Here is a 27,383-nt window from a genome sequence, read left to right on the forward strand (position 1 = left end):
AGAAGGCTCAGAAAAAATATAATCCTCTTATTTTAAAACTATTTCAAAATAAGAAAAAATGTTAAAATAAAGTTAATACATACAGAATATCCAGCACGATGCCTAGTACCAACTAAGTGCTCTCAAAATGCTGGAGGCGGATGTTCAGTTAGTGAAGAAATTGGGGCTGCAAACAGTCTTTGTAGTTCACATTGACTTGCGTTTTCTCCTAAACCTAGGATACCACCTACGACAGGGGTTTTCAACCTGATTAAAATTTACAGGCTGAAGGAATATGAGCAAGGGAAAAAAATTACATCTCTATTTCCACTAATCTCTAACTGAAATTTAGCACTACCTTCAATTATGAATTGAAGGAATACTGCTATTGCTACAAACCATAGTAATACTAGTGGTATTACCTTGACTTTGTCATCAGAAGAAATAGTTATTTTGTATATGTTGCAGATATCTCAAAATATTCATTCTTATCACTACTTCATAACTACAGTAGTTACTTATACTCACCACCATATCTTACTATTTAACATATTAATAAAGAAGCACTATTTCCATAGCATAATTTTTTTATATTTTGATAACCCAATTTCAAAATATTTGGTTTCCTTTAGAATCCTACGCATATACTGTATGCATTTAAATATTTTTTCAAGATAGGGGTCTCTGGCTTCAGTAGATCGCCAAAAGGATGCAGAGGGCAAAAAAGGTGAAGAAGCCCTGATCCAGGAGAACACTACTGTGCTTCCAATCCTGACAAAACAAGGCCAAGGCACCACCTGTCAATTAAAGCTTTTAAATGCTAAACCACCAGTCTGGTCATGATAAGTTAGTCATCCAGACTGCTGGAAATGTCAGGCCCTTTTGTAAATGATGCCACATGTCACTGGCACAAGGAGTTCCCAAATGTCTTTTGTACACAACAACAGTATCATGTGGGATTCTCTCAGCTCCCACCTGCACACAACCACGTGTGCAGCCAGAGGACCTCAGAGAAGAGTGGGGAGGATTTAAAGAGGACATGAAGACCAAGGAGGCTCTTCAGGGCCAGTATGTCAGCCACCATGCTAAGTGCTTTCCAGGTATTTTCTCATTTAATCTTCACAACAACCCAATGTGCTTACGTGTTACTACACTCCCCATTTTAGAGATGAGGAAACTGACACACAAGGCTGTTCATGGTCAAGGTCAGGATGGCGAGGCCAGGTACGGGATTCAAGGCCCATGCTCTTCAGCCCACCAATCACTGCCCCAAAACAGATGCCTTAAATATAATGCATCTGGGTGCTTGGCAAGAGTAACATCATCACTGTCAGCCACACAAAGGCCAGCCAAAGAAAATAAGAAAAGCCAGTAACAAAATAAGAAAATCTATTGTTTCTTGAACACCTAACATGAGGGGGGCAGTGATGATTAAGAGTGTGTGACTTTATGAACTAGGCGACCTTGAACAAGTTACTTAACCTCTCTGTATGTCAAGTCAATATTCTTTGTTTTCTTTCTTTTTTTTTTTTTTTTTTTTTTTGAGATAGAGTCTCTGTCTCCCAGGCTGGAGTGCAGTGGCGCAATCTCTGCTCACTGCAACCTCCACCTCCTGGGTTCAAGCAATTCTCCTGCCTCACCCTCCCAAGTAGTTGGGACCACAGGCGCATGCCACCACACCCGGCTAATTTTTTGTATTTTAGTATAGACAGGGTTTCACCGTGTTGCCCAGGCTGGTTGCGAACTCCTGAGCTCAGGCAATCCGCCCGCCTGGGCCTCCCAAAGTGCTGGGATTACAGGCGTGAGCCACCATGCCTGGCCTGTATGTCAATAGTCTTACCTCTAAGTAGTGGTAATAATTCTACATATGTCCTGGAGTGTTAAAGAGATCAAATGAGTTAATCCAGACAAAGTTCTCAGAATGATGCCTGGCTCGAAGCAAACACTTGATAAATGTCAGCTGTTACTATTATTCTTACGCTCCAAGTGCTATACTAGCTACGGACATATTATCTCTAGTTGCCAAAGCATTCCAGGGAACTTCCCATTTTTCAGATGATGAAACTGAATCTATGGGAGCAGAAGTAACTTGTTTGAGTCCACTAAGCTAGTAACTGGTAAAGTCAGAATTTGTGCTTAAGTATGTAACTTCAAAGCCAACCAAGAAAAGTTGGGGGAAGAAACAATAAATATGGATTTCTGATGGATGGCACAGAGACTCCAGGAATGTATGCATGTGGGACCCAGTATCTTAACAGGACCTCTGCAGGCTGGCTCTTAGTCCTAGAGGAGGACAGCACACTGCCTGCCACACCAGGGACTGGATATCAGTTCAGGCTCTTTTCTTCTTTCTGGCAGCTATTCCAAAGATTCCTCAGAATTTTCAGGCCACCACACTCCTCAGCTCCTGCCCTCCTCCCTTCCTCCTGCCCTCCTCCCGTCCTCCTGCCCTCCTCCCTTCCTCCTGCCCTTGCATCTCAGTGGAACTGGGAAATCCCTCCATTAGAGTCCCAGGGGGAATGCCTATCCCCCGAGACCCAGTGCTGTCCTTTACCACTATCCACTGGCACACTCCAGGGCACTTTACAGGATCTGCTCAGGCCAAACCTCATCAGGAAGCCCTTCCTTGACTGATAAAAATGCCCTCCTCCGGCCCCCAGAGCTGGCGTGCCAGCCACCTGTTTATAAGGCTGAGGGCTCCTGGCAAGCAACAGTGTCCTGAGCCAGGCACAGTGTCTGGCACAAATCAAACGCTGCCACAAATACTTGCTAAACTGATGATTAAGTAGGTAAGAGGGGAACTCAGAGGCCGATATGAATCTTAAGAGCAGAGATTCCTGGGGATATTTTGCATAATGGAAGTCAGAGTGAGTCAACATCTTCCTAGAAGCAAATTGCTCACCCATGTTAAATAAATGAACTCTTTGAAGCCATTTGGGTCCCATTTCATCAATCACCTATTCCCCTGCGTTGAATCATGCCCCATTAGAATGAAGTCATTTGGCTCCCTCAGCAGAGCTGACAAACCAGTAGATATCCTCGGCACACAGGCAGGCGGCCAGGCTGCCCAGAGGGGAGTCATGAGAAGCACCTGCTCAGCAGCAGCAACCAACCCCCACTCTCCCCTCTCCACCCAGCCCCTCCAAACAAAAAGCAACCCAGACAGGAGGCCTCTCAGTGCAGAGAAGACTCATCACTGCCGCACATCTGCTGTGTGTCTGGCTCTGCGATGTGTTCTCCATGGCCCTTGGAACGACCACCCCGCTCATCGCATTCCCCTGCCTCACCTGAGAACTGTCCCTAAAACACAGGGGTGAGTCCCAGGAAGACTCCTCTCCTTTGTGACCCAGGCCCGGGCCCACTTGCTAAACCAGTACAGTTCTCTCCCAGGAACTGAGAGATTTAAACCAAGACACCAGACAGCTGGGAGTCTCTGGGTCTGTGTCATGTCAATGACAGAGCCCTAGAGTCTGGAACTTCCGCGGTTGAGGTCCATGGTGCTGCCCCAGTTTCACCATCCCCAAAGCGTGGCGGCTCAAGTCTTGCCTGGCATCTGTGACAGCCTCAAGTCTGCTCCCAATCAATATTCCCTTTCACGGTGGTTGTGCTCAAACTACCCAATGTGAGGTTCTGTGGCTTGCAACCAAAAGAACCTTAACAATCCACTTCCATTATTTCTAATCCTCTCAAAAGGCAGGCATGTAATTGCCCACTTCACAGATTAGGAAAGTGAGTTTCAGAGGCATTAAGTGAGCTGCCCAAGATCACAGAGCTAGTGAGTAGTAGGACTGGCATTCTGACACCAAAGCTGGGCATTTTCTACTTTACCATAGTTTCCTTAATGACTTGAAGGAAACACATGTAATGTGCAGACCACATCTAAAAGACAGCAGACATGTAACGAGAAGGCTTAATGGATCACTTCTTGGTAATCAAGGCAATTTAGAGGCCTGGTAGATAGACGGTGTCTATTTCAGTAGCTATGTCACAGCCCTGCAACAAAGACATTAATTTTAATACTCTGAAAATTCAGCAGCGATGTCCCAACCATGCCAATAACCAAGCTATGAATCTCCAGCTGCAGTCAGTTAAATATGGTCAGTGTGTTTTACTCTCTATTCTTCAATTCCCTAGTCATCTGGCATTGATTCTCAGGATCACACAATGATTAGAAGGAAAACAGACTGCCCAGAGTCTATGGAGACATGATCATAGCCTCAAGTTCTTTCTAGAAATGGGCAGAGGATAAATTCTAAACCAACACAAAATAGCCAAGGGCACAGCAGAATAAATTCACATTTTCTACAAAGAAAGAACTACGATCTGAAAAGCACACCTTTCTTGGGGCCGGGGGAGTGGGGGGTACGACTGTAAGGCTGCAACAGTTGGGATTTCTTAAAGTGACACCAGAAATTTACAATTCTTAAGTGATCACTTCAAATTCCTTTGTTGCTGTTGTTTTGGTTTTTTAAAGAGACTGGGTCTCAGCCAGGCACGGTGGCTCATGCCTGTAATCCCAGCAATTTGGGAGGATGAGGCAGGTGGATCACTTGAGGTCAGGAGTTTGAGACCAGCCTGGCCAACATGGTGAAACCCTGTCTCTACCAAAACTACAAAAAAATTAGCCAGGCATGGTGGCACATGCCTAGAATCCTAGATAGTTGGGAGGCTGGGATGGGAGAATCACTTGAACCTGGGAGGCAGAGGTTGCAGTGAGCCAAGATCATGTCACTGCACTCCAGCCTGGGTAACAGAGCAAGACTCTGTCTCAAAAAATAAATAAATAAATAAATAAATAAATAAATAAATAAATAAACAAACAAACAAACAGACTGGGGCTCACTCTGTGACCCAGGCTGGAGTGCAGTGACACAATCGTAGTTCACTCCAGCCTCAAACTCCTGGGCTCAAGCAATCCTCTTGCCTCAGCCCTCTTGAGTAGCTGGGACTACAGGCGTGCACCACTGTGCCAACCTAATTTTTATAATTTTTTTTTTTTTTTGTAGATGCTGGGGTCTTACTATGTTGCTCAGACTGGTCTCCAACTCCTGGCCTCAAGCAATCCTCCTGTCTCAGCCTCCCACAATGCTAGGATTACAGGTGTGAGCTATGATGCCTGGCCAGTAAATCTCTATCTACAATTTGCAATTCATCTTGTAGAACACAATTAAAGCCTTTGCTAAAATACTTAGGTATTTGACATAGTAATTATTTTTATTATACTTTAAGTTTTAGGGTACATGTGCAGAACGTGCAGGTTTGTTACATATATATACATGTGCCATGTTGGTGTGCTGCACCCATTAACTCGTCATTTAACATTAGGTATATCTCCTAATGCTATCTCTCCCCCCTGCCCCCACCCCACAACAGGCCCCAGGGTGTGATGTTCCCCTTCCTGTTGACACAGTAATTTAAATATCACCGGGATCTGAATATTACCAAAATGCCCAGCCTGTAACTTTACATCTGTGGTCATATGAAGTACATCACCCAGCACAAAAAAACTAAAAACAAAATAAAACTGAAATTAAATTTTAAAATACACAACCTGTCCAATAAATTCACAAACATTTTGTTCAACATTTAGATACTTTTTTTTTTTTTTTTTTTGAGAGGAGTCTCGCTGTCGCCAGGCTGGAGTGCAGTGGCACGATCTTGGCTCACTGCAACCTCTGCCTCCCAGGTTCAAGCAATTCTCCTGCCTCAGACTCCTGAGTAGCTGGGATTACAGGTATGCGCCACCACACCCAGCTAATTTTTGTATTTTTAGTAGAGATGGAGTTTCACCATGTTGGCCAGGATGGTCTCGATCTCTTGACCTTGTGATCCACCTGCCTCGGCCTCCCAAAGTGCTGGGATTACAGGAGATACTTTTTACATGAGTAAAATGTGATTCAAAATAGCATTTTAGTTTAACTTACTTAATATATTCAAAGTAATGAAGGTATTTCCATCTAAAATAACCTGATGAGCTGCTATCTTGGTGTCAGACTATGCCTTATATTACAGGTTAATGTGAATCTTAGCCAACTAAAGTTGGTCAAAATCTAACTAAATGCTAGTTAGAATCACAAAATATTAGCCCTCTGAGATTTGGTTATAAGACTTGCCCCAGGTTACGTAAGTGAAATGACAGAGTCGACAGAGAGAAATCCAGGCCTCCAGATTGCTGGCCCAGCCCAAGGGCTCCACAAGTCCATGCTGACGCTCTCAAGAGAAACAGCAAAATGCAAATACACAAATGGTCAGAATTAAGAAACAGCTCCAACTGTTCAGCCAATGATACCCCCAGGACAAGCTCTGATACTGAGCTGATACACAGCACAGTGGCTAGTATTGGTTGCTAATATACTGAAATACTTCCACATCAGTTGGAAAATAAACCCTGGTCTATCCACTCCAACCACCCTAGCTGCCCTGGTCCCTCCCTAGGGACCTCCCCATGAGGTCCCTAGTAGTTTTTAAATTACAGGGTTGGTGCCTGGCACAGGAGCAGGCCTCCAGGTCCCCACTCCAGCCCTAGTGCCTGAGTCTTTTCTGAAGGCTGATGTCCATGCTGTACCAGTTGTTAATTATTTTGAGAATCACCCTTCACAAACCTGCAAGTCACAATCAGAGCCATTCATCAGAAAACTAATTTGCGTAAGAGTTCTCTATCTTCCAAATGTATGAACTTAATTTAAGTCAGGCTTTTCTTTAAAAAAAAAAAAAAAAAAAAAACCTGGCCTACAGTTAATTCTTCCTTTCCTTTCCCATATCTGGCTGCCTGGTTGCATTATTCATTCATTCACTCAACAAATATTTACACAGCCAGGCAACAGGCTGAACATTGGGATTTGGAACATGTGCCAGTTCCCTACCCCAGAAGTGCCTGCCCATGGTGCTGTACAGGATCCCAGGTGAGGGGAAGCAGAAAGGTAGATCCTATAACTCCAACACATAGAGTAAGTGCCATGATAGAGGGGTGTGTAAAGTGCTGTGAACCAGTGGAAAATGGACTCCAGAGAGAAGCTGACACTAAGATGGCACCTGCAGATGTTCAGGAGTTAGCATGTAAACAAGGAGGGAAAAATCATTCCAGGCAGACACAACTACATATGCAAAGGCACAAGGAGGTACAAACATGGTGTTTTCAGGAATCTATAAGAAATTTGCTATTGCTGGAGATGAAAGAAAATGAGATTGGAAAGATGATTTGGGGCCAGATAAGGAAGGGCCTGCTGTGCCATTTTTTGTGTGAATTTAAACAGGAACACTTACAAAACACTTGGGATTACATAGTTCTTAAGAGGTGAGCCCTGATAGAGCAAATGAGGCTTCTGGTTTAACAAGCTATGATTTCTCAGTTTTCTGTGCAGTGCAAAGACTAATATTCATTGAAGGATATTAATCTGTAACATGGTAGGCTAAGAACTCCTCCTCCTACCTGTTGTAGGCTCAAATATCAACAAGAAGCCATTTGAGGATCTCTAGATCAAAGGAGTTATCAAATATGTTTCAAAAAAGTGTATGAATCCATTCACATGTGAACGTCCAATTTCAGTCAAGCTTACCTTAGAGAAGATGGTTTTGCTGCCTGGTGACCGTTGAGAAGAGCACTTTTCTGTTATTAAGCCTTCACTCCTGAGCTCGAGATCCCCTGCAGCCATTAAATAGCGGTTCTGCTGTATTACTTCCAAATCTTTTTCATTGAATTTCTAATGAAATAAAACAAATTCTAAGCAAGTTGTCATCAAGAAAAAAAAAATAGGCCGGGCGCGGTGGCTCACGCTTGTAATCCCAGCACTTTGGGAGGCCGAGGCGGGCGGATCACGAGGTCAGGAGATCGAGACCACGGTGAAACCCTGTCTCTACTAAAAATACAAAAAAAAAAAATTAGCCGGGCGTGGTGGCGGGCGCCTGTAGTCCTAGCTACTCGGAGAGGCTGAGGCAGGAGATTGGCATGAACCCGGAAGGCGGAGCTTGCAGTGAGCCGAGATCGCACCACTGCACTCCAGCCTGGGCGACAGAGCGAGACTCCATCTCAAAAAAAAAAAAAAAAAGAAAAAAAAAATTAAGAAACTGTCCCAAACTCCTTAAGGAAAAATGTTTTATTTTTTCATAATACTCCTATATCCCCTACATAATTTTCATCATTCCAAAATACTAGGCAATTACAAAACTGTCATGCAACTCCATTTCTATGCTATTACAACTTGCAGAATAGCTGAATGCCAGCAAAGCAGAGCCAAGGATGGTGGCAGTCGCTACAAACCGTCCTCACTCGCCACCACTGTGACTACCTTCCAGTGGGTGTGGAGGACAAAGTCAGGCTCTGACCCAACAGACCTGGTTCCAAACCTAGGTGCATCCTGCTCAGGGTGTGATCTGCTTCCAGTCCTGCAGGCTCATGGGGATGATTACAAGACCTGCACATCAAGACCCAATGAAGTCTTAGTCTCTCTTGAAATGTTATAAATTTGATAAAACTTGAACTGTCCATATCCAAAAGGAGATCTGACTCCCAGGAAAAAAAGCCAAGACTGCAAATATTGCTTTAGGGTCTGGTCACATGTGAAAGGCTCCTTCATGATCACACACAATACGATTCCACTGGCTGAACCCTTCAGAAGATCTAACATCCAACAACACAACAGGATGAGAGACCATATCTCTAGTCTTCTGCATGGAATCTATTCCTAACTATTTAAAATCCTGATAACTCCTGAACTGGGATTCTGTCCACTCTTGTCAAAAATTAAGCATAAGAACCACATCTTATTCCTAAGCACCTAGCAGAATTAATTTATCCTTTCAAATTTTTATAAGAAATTAGGTGAACACAAACAAAAAAAGTAGAGGCGACTCTTTATAAAAACCCATTGAACTGTAATAGAAAGAACTAGAAATCAAATAACCAATACTGACTTTCTAGAATTGTCACAATACAGTTGTGCTTAAATTACACTATTCATTTTCATTTTTCTAAAGTCCAATTATAGATATATATAGTTTAACAGTCAAATAGTACTAAAGGCTTACATGGAAAACAGTGTCCTCTCCCTCTCCTCTCCTCTCCTCTCACCTCTCAAATCCCACTCCCAGAGAAAAACAACTTTCAACTCTTTAGCTATTTCTTCTGCTATATACCTCCATGTTTCTATATTACATTCCTATTCTTACATGGCTTGGTTTCTTAAGTTTAGATTTTACCTACTGGCTCCTGCCATAGAAGTTTAAGGATTCAGCTCTTACATCCTCTGTCCCTCAACCCTTTTCCTAATAATATCCCAATTTCAGTTAAATCAATATTCTGCATTTACATTATAGCCACGCAGATACTGCTCATAACTTAGCCATATGGTGTTCCATGATCACACATCAAAAAATTGACCATCTGCATTTTAGTTTCTTAGAGAAATCCCAACTGAACTCCTCCTCAAGAGTTCAAATCTGGGCTTTCTACATAAGCAGCTCAGTTCTCATCCCAAGACTTCCCTTCACCACATGCCATGTCAATTCCCTACTTTCTGGAACCCATGTTTCTCTCTCTTGGTTATTCTCTCCCATTTGGTGATTCCTTTCTACATATGGAATCATCCTACAAGAGCTTCCTGCAAAAGAGTACATAGAAGGCAGATGATTGTAGGCACCAAATGTCTGAAAATGCCTTTATTCTGCCCTCACACTTGCTAACAGCTTGGCTGAGTATAGAACGCTGGATTGGAAATAACTTTTCCTCCAAATCTGAAAGCACTGCTCTTCCATCTTCTGGTTTCCAATGTTGCTGCTGAGAATTCTGACGTCATTCCAAGTGTGGGTTCTTTGTATGTGACCTGTATTCTCCTCTCTGTGGAAGCCTTTCAGGTCCTCTCTTTAGCCCTCTGTTCTAAAATTTCAAAATGACACACCATGGGGTATGGGTCTTTTCTCATTCTTTGTGCTAGAAACACAGCAGGCCCTTTCAATATAGAAATAGTTGTCCTTCCATTCTGGGGAATTTTCTCCTATTACTTTGAAAACTTCCTTTCCTCTGCTTTGCCTGTTCTGTCTTTCTAGAACTCCCATTAGTCATATTTTGGACCTCTTGTATCAAGCCTCTAGTTTTCTTAATTTTCTCTCCCATTTTCTCATCTTTTTATTTGTTTAGTTCTATTTTCTGAAAGACTTACTCAACTTTATCTTCCAACTTTTCTTACTCTTCTTTTAAACTTTTTTATATTTGCAATCATACTTTCAAATCCCAATAGGTCATTCTTCTTTTCCAAATATCTTTTTTGTCAGAGCCTTATCTAAAGGAGTTATAGCACTGAATGTTTGGGCTTTTAAAAGGTGTCTTGTTTTCTCCTCCTTGCATGTTTCTATTTCCTCTACATACCTCTGTTCTGTTTGGCCTCTTTGTCTTTCGTTTTGTTTTTTTTTTTTTGAGAAGGAGTTTCACTCTTTTTGCCCCAGCTGGAGTGCAGTGGCACGATCTCGGCTCACCGCAACCTCTGCCCCCCAGGTTCAAGTGATTCTCCTGCCTCAGCCTCCCGAGTAGCTGGGATTACAGGCATGCACCACCACACCCGGCTAATTCTGTATTTTTAGTAGAGACAGAGTTTCTCCAGGTTGGTCAGGCTGGTCTCAAACTCCTGACCTCAGGTTATCCGCCCACCTCAGCCTCCCAAAGTGCTGGAATTTCAGGCATGAGCCACCACACCAGGCCATCTTTCCTCCTAAATTCTTTTCTCCTTTTTGATAAACTCAGGCGATCCACCTACTTTTAGGGGTTAGAAGTGCTCAGCAGCTCTGAGAGTATGGAAAGGACCTGTCAAAGGTGGCCTCACAGCGAGGTGCGCAGGTAGGGGCCCAGGTATTTTGCTGGAGGACCCCCAACTGTCAGCATCTTTCAGTTGTTTCTCCCCTCCGAGGCATCTCACTACTGGGCATGCACACTTCCACTCCCTCCCTGTTTTCACTTAAGTGGTCACTTCTGCTTTCAGTTACATCTGGTGACCCCATGGCCAGAGCTTCTCTGGTTTAAGGTCTCCAGAGGTCTCCTGCTGGTGAGGAGAGGGTCACCTATAACTGCTTAGAATTACAGCCAGTCTCCCATTTTTAAAGTTACCAGGTATAGCCAATGCATGCTATGCCTTTCTGGGGTTCTGCAGCATAAACCAGCTTGCTTCTTGTTGGCCTTTTGTCCCAAAGGCATGTAGCTGTGTGGAGAAAGCTGAATCCCATGCCCTTAACACTTGCCCATCCACTTAGCCAAATTATATTTTTCTTTCTTTTTTTCTTTTTACCTCTTTTGTCTACAAGCCACACTTATCCAAAATTCTGTTGACAACTCACACTTGCTATTATACCTGCTTCTTTTCTCCTAGTTTGTCCCTGTGGGTTTATACCTTTTTATTCTTTCATTGTTATTTTAATGAGGTTTCTGTAGGAAGCAGAGTTAAATGCCTATGTTTACTCCATCATGGTTATCTGTTAAGTCTGAGGTGAATTTCAAAAATTCATGACATGATCAAACAAGAAGGGTACTCCTAAAGAAAAAGGAACAGTTAGAGGAAAAGAACAGGGGATTGAAAGAGCAAGGTATAAATAAGTAGCAGGAAGTATTTGCAGTAGAAGAACCTCAGTGAAGTGGCCTGAGCACTACGGCAAAACAAGCCAGAGCGTGAATCCAGGCTCTGCTATTTAGTCGTCATATGACCCAGGATATGTTTCTTCCCTTCTCTGAGTTTTTGTTTCACCACACTTACCTCCCTGGTGGCTGAAGCCCAAATGACATAATTAAAGCTCTAAAGTATTCTGAAACATAGCAATGATTACTGTAATCATAAATATTTCTGCAAAAGAATTATTTTTTTAAAAAATCAACCCATGCCAAATTAAAAAATTTAAATACAAAAGTTATAGTACCTGAAGCAACACGTCCTTTTGATTGGTACTTTCTGTTAGATGTTTGATCACTTGCTCTTGATTGTGCAATTTTTTATTGCTTTCACTCAAAAGACTCTTGTAACGATTTTCCATTGCTTTCTCTCTTTCATTCACTTCATTGCGTAATTTTTCAACTTCATTTCTAAGATCCTACCAGAAGAAAATGAAAAAATGGAATTTACTTGACAAAAATTTCAATCTCTTATGTGTTAGACTTGCTAAATTACTGCTACAAGACAGCAAGATAATAGATGTATTTAAGGGAATATACAAGTGTATATTTAAATCCTTCTCACTTAAACTCTTACAAAAACCACTATAAGAATAATCTGAAATTTGGCAAAAGATTTATGAACAGATATTTATCACATTATTTAAAATGCTGGAAAACCAGAAAGAAGCTAGATAGTCAACAACAGAGAAATAATTATAAAGAGTACGGTATTTAAAAAACATATACCCACAATTATGAGTCAAAACAAACCAGAGTATCAAACTGTACAGATAACAAGATGCTCATTATTTTCTAAATGTTAACACAAATGTCATAAGGCTATGAGGTAACACATCAAAACAACAACAGTATATCTAAGTAGAGGAATTGTGGGTAATTTTCCATTGATTTTTTACTTATTTATTTTTCTAAGTTTCCACAATTTCTAAATAATCCTGTATTACCTTCATAACCAGGAAAAAAACTGTCTTAATACCATTTGCAAAGAATTTATAATAACATAAAAAAGTTCATGTTATTCCCATGTTATAGAAAAAGGAAAAAAAAAACCATATACAGAATGATTGTGACTACCTTTAAATATGTACTATTTGTAATACTGAAGCACTATTCATAATAGCAAAAGGCTATAAACAATCCAAATGTCCACCAACAGAGGAATAAACTATGGTACATTCTCACAATGGAGCACTCTTAAGCTATAAAGGAAAAGGAATGAGGACTCTTTCTCTCTATAAATATACTGCCCTAAAGTAATCTTCAGAATATTTTGGTTAAGTGTGTGTGGCAGCAGCAGAGACCCAGGAGAAATAAGTATGGATAGCATACTGCCATTTATTTAACCATGAAACAAATTAAATGACTGCCTATAAGATATAAGAGAGAACAAGGTAGAAGGGACAAAGATAGAGACTAGAACTCATTTTACATATGTGACATTGCAATCATTTAAACGTTTATACAATTATCTTAAAAATAAAATAAAATCACCTAAAACTGAAAAAAGAGCAAGCAAACAAATGAATCTAACTTTGTAACCAGTTAACTGGTTAACCAAACAGACAGAAATTATTTCAATAACTTTGAAGCAGAATAATTTGTACATCCCTAGTGGGATATTTCTCTAAGTACAAAAGAGGTTGTAAAAAAATCTTAAACTGTTTTTAGTAATCATGTTATAAGTAATGATATTGGTAATGTTATTCTGAAACTGTGTGAGTATATATAACATATATATTTATTAAACAATTATTGTCATAAAACCCAAAACTTTAAGTAGAAAAGAAATACAAACATAAAAGAAGTTAAAACTTGTCACTCTAAATTTGAATTTGAAATATCAATATGAACTTCTATTTTCTGTCATTTCCTTTCTTTCACTAAAAAAGGCTAGAATCGGTGTCCTCCCTGGTATCCAGACTATAGTCTCTAAATGCCTTTTCCTATAAAAAAGAACAGGGTTCTTCAAAGCAGTGGTTCTAAAGTATAGTCCCTAGAACAGCATAATCAGTATCACCTGCATATATGCAACTATATTGCTGGTTCTCAGGATGGAAAGGGGACTCAGACCTAGAAATCAGATAGGCTCTAGGAGCTGGAAAAGGCAAGGAAATGATTCTCCTCTAGAGCCTTCTGGAGGAACGTAGCCCTGTCAACACCTTGATTTTAGTCCAGTGGGACCCATTTGAGACTTCTGACTTCTAGAATTGCAAGATAATAGATTTGTACTGTTAAGCCACCAAGTTTGTGGTAATTTGTTGCAGCAGCAATAGAAGCTAATAATACAGTCACCACTGGAGGATTCTAGGGAACTTGTTTTCACTTTCCTGTATGAGGTGCACCTCAGGGTAACTAAATAGGTGATGAAAAACCAAGTTTCTCTTTATAGACGTATTCAGCTATAAAAGAAGGAATAATGAAATCAAATTATCACCATTTGCAAATGATCAATAGCTAGTAACATCACAAAAAGACGGACTATCAAATATTTGAAAGTACAAATGACCATTTATGATGTAATCTTGCCAAAAAATTTAACCTGAATTTGACCATGCATCTTATCTAAACTACCACTTTACTAGAAACAGTCAACAGAGAAATAAGTCAAATGACGTTACAGAAACAGCAAAATCCACAATGTGAAAAACAATGTGAAGAACAAACGACCCAACATATTCAACAAACAAATTACATGGCGTAAAAAAAAGGAGGGAGAACCTGCTTACTTATTAAACAATAAGTTGAAAAGTTGGCCTGTAATCTGAGCACTTTGGGAGACGGAGGCAGGCAGATCACTTGAGGTCAGGAGTTTGAGACCAGCTTGGCCAACATGGCGAAACCTTGTCTCCACGAAAAATACAAAAATGAGCAGGGCGTGGTGGCACATGCCAATAATCCCAGCTACTGGGGAGGCTGAGGCAGGAGAATCGCTTGAATCCGAGAGGCAGAGGTTGCAGTGAGCCAAGATGGCACCACTGCACTCCGGCCTGAGTGGTACAGCAAGACTCAGTTGGAAAAAAAAAAAAAAAAGGAAAGAAAGGGGAGAATGAACTCTGCAGAATCAGTCTGAATTCATGATCACACACACACACACACACACACACACACACACACACACACACACAGAATTGGAAAGACAGAAATATACATGTTTGTATGCATGTGTAAATACACATATTTCAGCTCTGTACACTGACAAATCCTAGAGGCAATATCACTCCAGTAGTAATGAGGATACCTAACATTCACATCTTGGTTTCTAAATATCATTTTCCAATAAAAGAAACCAGTGTTTCTTGGGGAAATACTTAATTCCAGGCCTGGAGCAGGGGAAATATAATACAAAATGAGCCTAGGAGACCTTGTGCTCCTAGAAAGCAAGGAATTGCTCAAAAAACGAGGAGTCATATTGAAAAGGCACAGGAATCAATTTGAAGGAGCTCCCAATGGCCAAATCTGGGTCAATTTGAACAATAAAATACATAATGATAGTAATGGCTTATAACTTGTAGAGTAAAACAATATCTGCAAATCCATACTGATAGAAACAAATAACTAAATAATAAATGCAGGAGGAGAAAGAGGACAGCTCTTCCTCATGGTAGACATACAACTAATAAGAATAGAAGGAAAGATAGAAAAAGAAAATAACAACTAGGTAAACACCACAGTAATAACTGTTGCGGGTAAGAATCATCAATAGATGTTAGAATTCTTCAAAGTATGACGAGAAGCAGGATATTCATATGGTCTCAAAAGATCTCCCCACAAAATTAATTATAAAGGGAATAAAATAGTGACTTTATAGTGAAGAAACCCAGAAGATTCCACTTTAACCAAGTGATTAGCACTAACCTCATCAATAATGACAGATTGACCTTACACACCTCCAAATACAATACACTAAGAAGAGCACATCACTTCCATGCTATTCTTGCCAAAAACACATAACCTCAATCTAATCATGAGAGTGTTGGGAGAAAAGCTGAGTGTTGGGAGAAGCTGAGGCAGGGCTTGCTATCTGACACAATGTAAAAGAGTCTTGGAACATGTCCGGGGTTCGGGGTCTAAAACCCCTTGTGGCCTTTGGAACACCAAGCTCTGTGCTAAAGGGTGGAAGGCTACCCTGACGCATCATAATCTAAGCCCAGGGCATAAAACCCCTCATGGCTTGGATAGAATCCAGGGCTCAGGGCATAAAATCCCTTGTGGCTCTAGAATGTGTCTAGACTTGCTGGCTCCTTGCTCCTTGCTCTCCCAGGATGAATTGTATCTTGAGTTAAAAGAACCTGCTCTCCATTATCTCAAGTAGCAGAACATATTCCATATGCCGCAAAGGAAATGCTAAACCGTCACAGCTGTAGATCATGTGCTTGCCCTTTCCCATATTCTCATCACCTGTTTCTTTAAACAAAGAATAACAGTCTGGGCTTCCAGACCTCCGGGCCTTCGCAGCCTCCATACTTAGTGATGGCCCCCTGGTCCCACTTTCTCTCTCAAAGTGTCTTTTCTCGTTCCTTTGACTCCAACGGACTTCGTTGCCCCCCATGACCTGGTGTTGGGTCTGATCACCCCAACATGAGAGAAACACCAGACAAGCCCAAATTTAAGAACATTTCACAAAATAACTGACCAGTCCTCTTCAAACCAGTCAAGGTCATAAAAGACAAAATCTGAGCAACTGTTCCAGATTAGCCAAGACTAAGCAGACATGACAATTCAATGTGGATCCTTCATGAGATCCTGAACCAGAAAAGGGTCACTCATGGGAAAACTGGCAGAATTCAAATAGAGTCTGTAGATTAGTTCATAGTGTTGCATCAATGTTAATTTCCTGATACTGGTAAGTATGCCACAGTTATGCAAAATGTTAACACTACAGGATATATGGGAACTTTCTATATTGTTTTTGCACCTTTCCTGTATGTTTAAAATTATTTCAAAATAAAAAGTTTAAAAAAAAAAAAACAAACATATCGATGGGTGTGGTGACTCACGCCTGTAATACTAACACTTTGGAAGCCCAAGGCAGAAGGATCACTTGAGCCCAGGAATTTGACACCAGCCTGGGCAACATGGCAAGACCCCATCTCTAAAATAAATAAATAAATAAGTAAATAAAATGCAATGTATATACCTTGTTTGGATCATGATTTATCTTTTTTTAGAGACAAGGTCTTACTAAGTTGTCCAAGTTTATCTCAAATTCCTAGGCTCAAGCAATCCTCCCATCTCAGTCTCCCAAAGTGCTGGGATTACAGGCATGAGCCACCAATCCCATCCTTGGATTATGATTTAAACAAATTATTTCAAACAATTGTTTTTAATGAGACAATCAGGGAAATTTAAACATTTATTGGTTATTTGGTAATTTTAAGAGATTACCACCCTTTTTAATGTGAAAATGGTACTTTTTAAAACATAATGAAATACTGATAAAGTAGTATGTCTGGGAATTGCTTAAAATAATTCAGTGTTGAAAAGGACGGAATGATGGAAAGGGCAGAGATGACACAAGATTAGCTCTCAGTTTATGATGGCTAATGCTGGGAGACAAACACATAGGGGTTCAATGTACTATTCTCTCTCCTTTTGTGGGTATTTGAAATTTTCCATAATGAGCAGGGTTTGTTTTTTTTTAAAGGTACTTATTAGAAACCTGCAAGAAGTATCAGAACACATGATTATAGATGATTTTCTTAATTGTGTTATTCTTTTCTCAATTTTAAAATATTTCACACTAAGCAGACACTACATTCATAATTGGTAAAGTAACGTTTTTTAAAATGCTTTAAAAATTGTTAATTTTTTTGTTGGGCAAAAAGATGATGATGAGATTGCCCTAAACCTTTACTCCAAACGGCCAGACCAAGAACCTATCATGAATTATAAATGTCAGTAAATAGAAATTCAATTCTGGAGAAGGAAATAAAGGGTTTTTTGTATTATTACACAAATGATACTAATGCAACATTAACAGAATTCTAAAGCTAAAGAATAAAAACATTCCCCCAAAATACAGTCATGGCAATATATTAAACCATTTTCAAACAGTAGGTGCTCCTTTCAGTTCTTGTCCATCTGCAGCCCTAATTTTTATACAGTTTTAAGGTTGGTATGGACTTTACCCCATTTCACTTTACTCCATTATACTATATGGCCTACAAAGAGCATAGAGCAATTAATTAATGATGACATAAAAGAACAATTAAACAAAAAGAAAAGTTTAGCCGGGCGCGGTGGCTCAAGCCTGTAATCCCAGCACTTTGGGAGGCTGAGGTGGGCGGATCACGAGGTCAGGAGATCGAGGCCATCCTGGCTAACACGGTGAAACCCCGTCTCTACTAAAAACACAAAAAATTAGCCGGGCGTGTTGGCGGGCGCCTGTATTCCCAGCTACTCGGGAGGCTGAGGCAGGAGAATGGCGTGAACCCAGGAGGTGGAGGTTGCAGTGAGCCGAGATCGCGCCACCGCACTCCAGCCTGGGGGACAGAGAAAGACTCCGTCTCAAAAAAAAAAGAAAAGTTTAAGAGAATAAAGTCAAGAAAAGTTTTTTGTTTTGTTTCGTTTAAAGTACAGAGATGAGAATGGTCTAGAGAGCTGCTATAATATGGAGCTTCCAACTTGGCTCTGCTCATCCTTTTAGTCTAAAGGAAAGGCAGGACAGGTGGCGAGGCAGTGCCTAAAGTGAAAGATACCACATGATCATTACGCTGACCAATTTTAATGCATATCTCTTAGGTCACTTAACTACTTTCCCACTGTCACCAACTGTTTGCTAGTACAGAAAATACAAAAAGGAAGAGCTGTGAGCATAAAACAAGTTTTTTTTTTCTAACTTCTGATTTGTTTTCTTAGGCTAAATCCCCAAAAGTAGAATTACTAGGCCCAAGGGTAAGCATGTTTTCAGAATTCTTTTTACAAAGTGACAAACTTCCTTCCAAAAAAACAGTGGCAAAAATGCAATCACCAAGTGGGAGTTTTTTGTTTCACCACATCTTTTTTTTTTTTTTTTTTTTTTTTTTATTTGATGTCTGTCCCCGCTCTCGGCTCACTGCAAGCTCCGCCTCCTGGGTTCACGCCATTCTCCTGCCTCAGCCTCTCCAAGTAGCTGGGACTACAGGCGCCCGCCACTACGCCCGGCTAATTTTTTTGTATTTTTAGTAGAGACGGGGTTTCACCATGGTCTCGATCTCCTGACCTCGTGATCCGCCCGCCTCGGCCTCCCAAAGTGCTGGGATTACAAGCGTGAGCCACCGCGCCCAGCAGATACTTTCTTAAATGTTTGCTAATTTAATTGGTATAAAAAGGTTCTTCACAAGTGTTTGAATTTGCATTCTTTGATTGCCAATCATGCTTCTATATATTTGACTATTGTCTGAATTTCTCCTTGTGCAAATCGTCCTTGTGGGCCATGAATGAAAATAGTTTCAAGGAGAGTCATAATGAAAAGCTGATCTCTCAAGAATCACCCAAGGTATACAGACAAAAACATGCACACACAAGCTCATTGTCCCCCTACATTACAAAATCTACCAGGGCAAGGTCGAGCTACCATACTAATGCTATTAGAGAAGAGGCTGATTATGAGGGTTCACCTTTCATATGGGTATCATCATGCTTTTGCCTTCCTGATTGTGTTTTGCTGGCCGGTGACTGCTCAGAAACAGTCAATACCACCAGGGCCAGAAGAGCGGCTGTGGCCAAAGAGTGGGTACTGAGTGGAGTAAGGGGGGTCCTGGGAATTCCCATACCTGAAAATTCCTATACCTGGGAGCTCCCACATCTGAGTTCTATTAATAATAGATGCTACTGTGTGTCAAGCACCTACCATTGTTCCAGGCAAGGTGCTAGACACTTTCATAATGATGCATTTACTCTTCACAACATACGATGGCCCACAAGACCCCCACCAGTTGGACCCCGACCTCGCTGCCCTCTTCCCCTGTGGCTCTCCCCAGCCAGTTCTGCTCCAGCAACCCTGGCTGTCTTGCCATTCCTCTTACACACCAGGTCAGAGCCCTTACGCCTGCTGCTCTATCTGGAAGGTTCTCCAGGTTGCTCCCTTACTTTCAAGTGTGTGCTCAACCATCATCTTCTCAGACCAATCTTCCCTGACCATCCACAATACTCTCCATATTCCTTCCCTTCACCATTGTGCCCCATGGCACCTCCTAATATAGTATTTAATTTATATGTGTATTTTGCTTGCAGTTTTCCCACCAGAATGCAAGTTCCATGAGGGCAGGGAGTTTTGTGTATTTTGTTTGCCGCTATATCTCCAGCACCTAGAATGGTACCTGGCACATAGCAGACACTGTGGCAAATTAAACATAGCCATAAATTATTTGACTTTCCTTCCATCAAGAGGTGTGGAGTCTATGTCCCCTCCTATTGAATCTGGGCAGTGTTAACACCTGCTGTGACCATGAGAATATGGCAGAAGTGACACTGTGTCAGTTTCTGTTCTTTCCAGCCATCCCCGACAAGGTACCAGACATATGAGTGAAGAATCATGGACCCTCCAGCCCACCCCATCCACCAGCTGAAGACCATGAGTAACCTGGGCCACATGGAGCAGAAAACCCAGCTATGCCCTGCCCAAGTCCTTGGCTCACAAACTCATGAGGTATAATGAAATGATTGTTGTTTTGGGGTAATTTGTTATGCAGCAATAGATACCCAGGAAAGCACTCAATAAGCATCTGTTGAATGACTGAATTAATCAAGGAATGAGATGGATGGGACTGCTCTCATTTTATGAATGAGGAAACAGGCTGAGACAGGTAATTTGCCTAAGATCACAGTTACCAAGGGACAGCACCTGCCTTATTCCAGGTCTCTCTCATTCGAAATCTTCTCAGTTCGCCTCCACACCATGGTTTAGATCTTTTTTGCATGACTCACTAACGCTATGATCCCACTCCACTTAATGTATATCTAACACTCACTTTTAGAAATCTTCCCCTGAAAAACGCTGTGAAGAATAACTATAAAACCTGTGTTAAGCCAGCCATTTAGGTACACCTTTAAATTCACAATAAATGTGTATGTCATCCTAGAAAGATCGTGCATACCCATTAATTCTAAAAATGTTCATGTATCATGCTGAGTAAAGAGTGTGCACTTTTCCTGTGCACAGTAATTACATGTCCACTTACCTCATTTCTGAGATTCAGTTTCCTCCTCTATACAAACGACTATCAGACCCATATTTTGATGTCTGGTTCAAATTCCAGTGTATGTATGTGTATTCAGCAACCATTTATTCCATTCTCCTTTTAATTTCCTTTTAATTTTTAATTCAGCTACCTAGGTTAAGAACGTCTTACATGGCTTAAGTGATAAGGGCTACTAATGTGCCACATTTCTCCCACAAATCCCCTAACAGAGTTGACAACGTGAAAATGACCTATTACAGAATTCCACAAAGGACATGTAGTTTTGTCATTCCCCAAGATTAGGAGTTATTAACCTAAGGATCATTGACTGGGCCAGGGATCCTATGCAAATTTGTGTGCATGTACATTTGGGGTGGAGGGGGGGTCAGCCCCACAACATCATCAGGACCTTGGGGAAAGTAGACCGCTTCTCTTATTTTACTCATTAGTTATGGAAACCACCATTTACTGAGCACCAGCTATGAACCAAGCACAGGCCACGGCATTTTTACATAAAGTATCTCCAACCCTAATGACTGCCTACATGGTAAATATTATTAGTCCTGTTTTTACAGAAAGAGAACTAAGGCCCACAGAGGTTGAGAGATTTTCACGAAGCTTTACAGAAGCTCTAGTAAGTTCTAGTGCTGAAATCCAAACCCCAGTCGGTGTGACCCCAAATTCTGTGCTTTTTCCACCCAAATGTGCTACTGTTAAGGCTAAAGAAAACATAAAACCACTCTGTGACATAGGCTTCCACTAGCCAATAATTTCAATACCTGAAATTAATTTATCATTTCTTAAGGACTTGGATTGATGGACTCTCTAGCCTGAGACTGAGGCCCTCCTTCTAATGAATGGGGCAGAACCAAGCACCTGCAACCTCATATGAAGAGCAGTCAAAGAAGGTTTAAAGTAAAATGACCATAAGGGGAGGGCAGGTTTGTGTGCAGAGGTGGCCCTTAAGAAGAGTGGCTGCCATGGCAACACAAAGACGACAGGCTCATGCACTTGCCACCAGTGGGGTTCTAATAAATGTTTTGGGGAGGCATGGAGACAGCATGTCTTGAACTGAAAATTGATCATCTTGGGTAGTTTTTTCAAACCTCCTTCGATATTCCTGGACTGTGAAAACAGACAGCCCTAGTCTTAAATCCTGCCTCTACTGCTAACTAGCAGAGTGACCAGAGATGGATAACTTAAATCTTTCTGAGTGTTTCCTTTCCAGTGAATGAAGATAATAATGCAAACTCCCAGGGTCCTTGGAGGTCTGGAGGAGAGAATGCACAATGGGTGCCCAGCATAGAAGCTAGTGCAGAGCAAATGAAGCCGTCTCACCTCTCTCTGTCCCCACATACAACTCCCAGGCTGATCCTCATTACCCGGTTTCCTCACATGGCCATGGCATCACCACCACCACCCCCACCCCACCACAAGGTTCAGCTCTTGCCCCTCCCTCTCACAGGCACCTTGTCATCCAACAGTTAACCCAGGCCTCAAGGTGCGGCACGCCCTCAACATAGAGCACCTGGGAGATGAAAAGCGAGGATTGGGTGCTTTTCATGGCCAAGAGTATCCAAATGGTGCCTTGTCCATCACTCCTGCTATCCCCAGAGTTCTCAAAGGAGTTATACACAACAATAGCAGAATGGGAATCAAAGTACAATTCTGTGACAATCTCATACCCAGATAAGTGCTTTCTGATAAAATTAAGGGTTTGGAGTAGTTGATGTTGTATAGTGTTTGGGAAAAGGGAGGGTGTATGCAGCTTAGGGAGCTGCCCAAGTCCTCTTACTCAAGTAGAAGTAGAAGTGCACAAAGATGACTGACGAGGAAATGAGGGAGTCGGCCTGCCCAGCAAAGGCTAGGCCTGGCTACATCTGGAGCAGGAAAGCAACAGAATCTGGAACTTGGGTTCTTATAACTCACCCATTAACAAGGATGGCCCCCAAAACATCCTGAACTCTCATCACTCAGATTAGTAACTCCTCATTCCTTAATTAGAAAGGAAGAAGGGTAGAAGCTGCAGTACTAAGAAAGGTATTCCTCTCGCCAGACAGCTCCCTACCCCGCATCCCACTGCCTCTGCCTTCTTCAGAACTCAGCTCCCAGCCAGTCAGCTGCAACAGCTTCCTAACTGGTCTCGCTGCTTCTGAGTTCACCCCACTAAACCACATGTAGACCTCTGATCATTATGTCTCTGCTCGGCATCCTTCAGTGACTGCAAGTTAACTGCAGAATGAAGCTACCCTACAAGGAGCCTACTCAAAGCTCCTACTAGTGGGCTTCAGCTTACATTTCAGCTTTATCTGCAACCAGTCCTCTTCATCCAACCACTTCATTAACATACTTTCAGGCTCTCTGCCTGTATCTACCAGTCCCCTCCACCTGGAAAAAGTACAAATTCCCTCCAGTTCCACCTAGAGAAAGCACGCTATCCTTCAAGGCCCAATTCAAGTGCCACCTCTTCCACAAGGCCCAATCTGAGTACTCATGCCGTCAACAATCATCCTCATAAATACCACCCAACATTTTCTTCTACAAACTCTATGACATTTAGGAGAGTGCTGGGCACTTTACCCATCACCTCACTCAACTCTCACAACCCTATGAAGCAGGTACAGGCATAGCTCATTTCATTGTGCTCTGCTCTACTGCACTTCACAGAGATTTTGTATTTTTACAAATTCAAGGTCTGCAGCAACCCTGCATCAACCAAGTCTGTCAGCATCACTTTTCCAACAGCATGTGTTCATTTCATGTCTCTGTGTCGCCTTTGGGTAATTCTTGCAATATTTCAAACTTTTTCACTATTAGTATCTGTTATGGTGATCAGTGATCTTTGATATTCCTATTCCAATTGTTTGGCAGTGCCCCAAATCACACCCATATAAGACGGCAAACTTAACGGATAAAAGTGTATTCCAAGTGCTCCACCAACTGGCCATTCCTCTGTCTCCTTCCCTCTCCTCATGCCTCCCTATGCCCTATGATACAACAAAATTGAAATTAGGCCAGTGAATAACCCTATAATGGCTTCTAAGTGTTCAAGTGAAAGGAAGAGTCACATCTCTCTCACTTTTTAAATCAAAAGCTAGAAATGATTAAGCTTAGTGAGGACGGCATGTCAAAAGTCAATATAGCCAAAAGCTAGGCGTCTTGCACCAGTTGGCCAAATTGTGAATGCAAAGAAAAAGTTCTTGAAGGAAATTAAAAGTGCTACTCCAGTGAACAGATGAATGGTAAGAAAGCTAAACAGCCTTGCTGATACACAGAAAGCTGTGGTCTGAATAGATCAAACCAGTCACAACATTCCCTTAAGCCAAAGTCTAATCCAGAGCAAAGCCTTAACTCTCTTCAATTCTATGAAAGCTGAGAGAGGTGAAGAAGCTGCAAAAAGAAAAAACAAAAATTGAAGCTAGCAGAGGTTGGTTCCTGAGGTTTAAGGAAATAAGTTATCTAAGTAACATAAAAGTGTAAGGTAAAGTTACAAGTGCTGATGTAGAAGCTGCAGTAAGTTATCCAAGAGATCTAAGCTAACTGATGGAGGTAGCTACACTAAACAGGTTTTTAATGCACATGAAACAGCCTTACATTGGAAGAAGATGCCATCTAGGAGTTTCATAGCTAGAGAGGAGCAGTCAACGTCTGGCTTCAAAACTTCAAAAGACAGGGTGACTTCCTTATTAGGGGCTAATGCAGCTGGTAACTTTAACTGGAAGCCAGTGCTCACTTACGATTCCAGAACTTAAAAATTACGCAAAATCTACTCTATCTGTGCTCTACAATGGAACAACAAAGCCTAAATGACAGCACATCTGTTTACAGAATGGTTTACTGAATATTTCAAGCCTATTGTTGAGACCTACTTTTCAGAAACAAAGATTCCTTTAAAAATATTACTGCTCACTGACAATGCACCTGGTCATCCAAGAGCTCTGATGGAGATATACAAGAAGATGAATGTTGTTTTCATGCCTACTAACACAACATCCATTCTGCAACCCACAGATCAAGGAGTAATTTTAACTTTTCAAGTCTTTAAGGAATACATCTGTAAAGAGTGATTCCTCTGATGGATCTGGGCAACATAAATGGAAAACCTTCTGGAAAGGATTCATCATTCTAAATGCCCTTAGGAACACTTGTGATTCATGAGAAGGGTCAAAATACCAACATTACAGGAGTTTGGAAGAATTTGATTCCAACCCTCATGGATGACTTTGAGGGATTCAAGACTTTACTTCACTGCTAATGTGGTGGAAATAGCAAGAGAACTAGAAGTGGAGTCTGAAGATGTGACTGAATTGCTGCAATCTCATGATAAAGCTTGAACAAATACGGAATTACTTTTTATGAATGGGCAAAGAAGTTTGTTGAGATGGAATCTTCTCCATCTCAAGATGCTGTGAACATTGTTGAAATGACAACAAAAGACTTAGAATATTATGTAAACTTAGTTGATAAAGCAGTAGCAGGGTTTGAGAGGACTGACTCCAGTTTTGAAAGAAGTTCTATTGTGGGTAAAATGCTACAAACAGCACCACATGCCATAGAGAAATATTTTGTTAAACGAACAGTTAATCAATGTGGCAAACTTCATTCTTTCAGCAACCAACCACCCTGATCAGTCAGCAGCCGTTAACATTGAGGCAAGACCTTCCACCAAGAAAGATTACAACTAGCTGAAGGTTCTGATGATCATTAGTATTTTTGGCAGTATTTTTAATTCAGGTATGTACGTTGTTATTTTAGACATAATGCTGTTGCACACATAATAGGCCACAGTATAGTGTTAACATAACTTTTATATTCACTGGAAAACCAAAAAATTCATAAGACTCACTTTATTCCAATCCCTAATATCTCCTGAGGGTTGTTTGTACTTTAATTATACCCATTTTACCAATCAGAAAACTGAAGTTCAAAGACTTCAAGCGACTTAACCAAAGCAACATAGGTAAAAAGTAGTGGAAGCAGGATTTGAAACCAAGTCTACCTGTATTCTTTTTACTCTACCAGTGGTTTTACAAGCCAAATCCAAGAAGCTCTAGGATTAGGAATACCCAAACCTGATTGGATATCAGTACCCTCTGACTACATGTTCTTGGGCCTTCCTCTAGAAATTGACTCAGTAGCTTAGGGAAGACCACAGAAAATTATATTTTATTTCAATAAAAAAAGCCACCATCCTAAGGAATCTGCAGAGCCCCCCTGGGTGCATCTGTTTTATTTGCTTCTGAACAAAGGGTTTATACAGGAAAAAAAAAAAAAACCCTACCCTACACCTGACTACTGCCTTGATTTAAAGTTAGTGCTGCCACAGCAAGACCTGTATGATGATGTCAACTAATGGCCTCAATTTCTACACTAATGGGCAATTTTCCCTTAAGATTCACAGGTGCACTCTGGACCAGCACTGGGCTGAGAGCTGCCTCTGCATGGCAGGGCTCTCTTAGAGCAGACTGGCTGATTAAATATATATATAGATATATAGTGGATTGTTTGAAAAATAACATGTCCTAAAATCTTAGAATCACATTAGAAATGAAAAGCCAAGCCCTCACACTTCCTCCTCCAGCCAGCTAGTTTTGTTTTATCTCTGGCCAGATGGAGAATGAGAAGGTTCTCATCCATCAAATTTCCACCTTATCAGGTTTCACTGCGAGAAAGCTTGTCAAAGTGCTCAGTGGTTACCTTTAAATATACAAAGGAAATTTCTCCACAGTCTTAATGAGGAAGAGGTACTCTGTGATGTAAGGAGAATTTCCAGAATTAGTAGGTGAGAGCAGTGTTCAAGCCACGTTTTGTGGAGCCTCATTGCTCCTGGGGGCTGTGGCGGAAACAGACGATGCGTGGAGGTGGGTGCCAGGCCTCCTACCTCACTTCACCCTGAGCAGCTCCACTTCTGTGTTTTCTCTCCATAACAGTTCATTCAAACAAATAATTCATATGCTGGGGGAAAAAAACTTGGAGGCCACCAGAATGAAACAGTCCTTGGCATAGAGAACTAACAAACATGTGCCTCACCTAACAGTATGGTGCTAGCTGTGATGACTGCACAAGTTCTGAGCAAAGGGCTTGATGTAGCTTTCACCAGTTGCCCCCTCCTCCAGCCCCACTCACTGTTCCCCATGAGCCAGGCTCATTCATGGACCCCAAACCTTGGCACAGGCCTTCTTGCTACCAGGAATGCATTCGCACCTCCCATTCCCCCAGGCAAACAGCTACCTATCCTTCAAGTCTCAGCTCAAATCCACTTCCTCTGTGAAGCTTCCCTCCCTCCCTCTCTGGTCTCTTAGCACAGTTCCATTCTCTGTGCTTCCAAAGTCCATTCCACTATCAGGACTTATCATGCTATATTTTAATTAGCTCTTTGTATTTCTATGCTATTTCTTCACTAGATTCCTTCAGAGGCTGTGTATGATTTGATTCAGTCCTGTACTCCTAGTGCCCAGGACAGAGCCTGGCACAGAAATGATAAAATGAGAGGGTGACATAAGGGAAAGTCTCCCTGTTTGTGCCCCATAGAGATTACAGCAATTCCTTATGAAAACTGTTGGGGACAGCCTTTTAAAACAGCTTTAACAGCAGCC

The 27,383-nt window shown here is 41.4% G+C and overlaps 1 protein-coding gene across 4 annotated transcripts in view; it reads right to left on the bottom strand.

The window, feature by feature from the left end:
• Nucleotides 1-27,383, bottom strand: part of CDK5RAP2 (CDK5 regulatory subunit associated protein 2) — a 185,636-nt gene that overhangs the window by 87,380 nt on the left and 70,873 nt on the right. For all 4 annotated transcript variants that reach the window (XM_032164988.2, XM_032164987.2, XM_032164990.2 and 1 more), the window contains exons 13-14: nt 11,872-12,042; nt 7,536-7,679 (exon numbers count right to left, since the gene is read on the bottom strand). In XM_032164988.2, the coding sequence (XP_032020879.1) occupies nt 7,536-7,679; nt 11,872-12,042 (315 nt within the window). The remainder of the gene's footprint in view (nt 1-7,535; nt 7,680-11,871; nt 12,043-27,383) is intronic.

Source organism: Hylobates moloch, unplaced genomic scaffold (genome assembly GCF_009828535.3).
Source record: "Hylobates moloch isolate HMO894 unplaced genomic scaffold, HMol_V3 SCAFFOLD_10, whole genome shotgun sequence".
Classification (NCBI taxonomy): Eukaryota; Metazoa; Chordata; class Mammalia; order Primates; family Hylobatidae; genus Hylobates; species Hylobates moloch.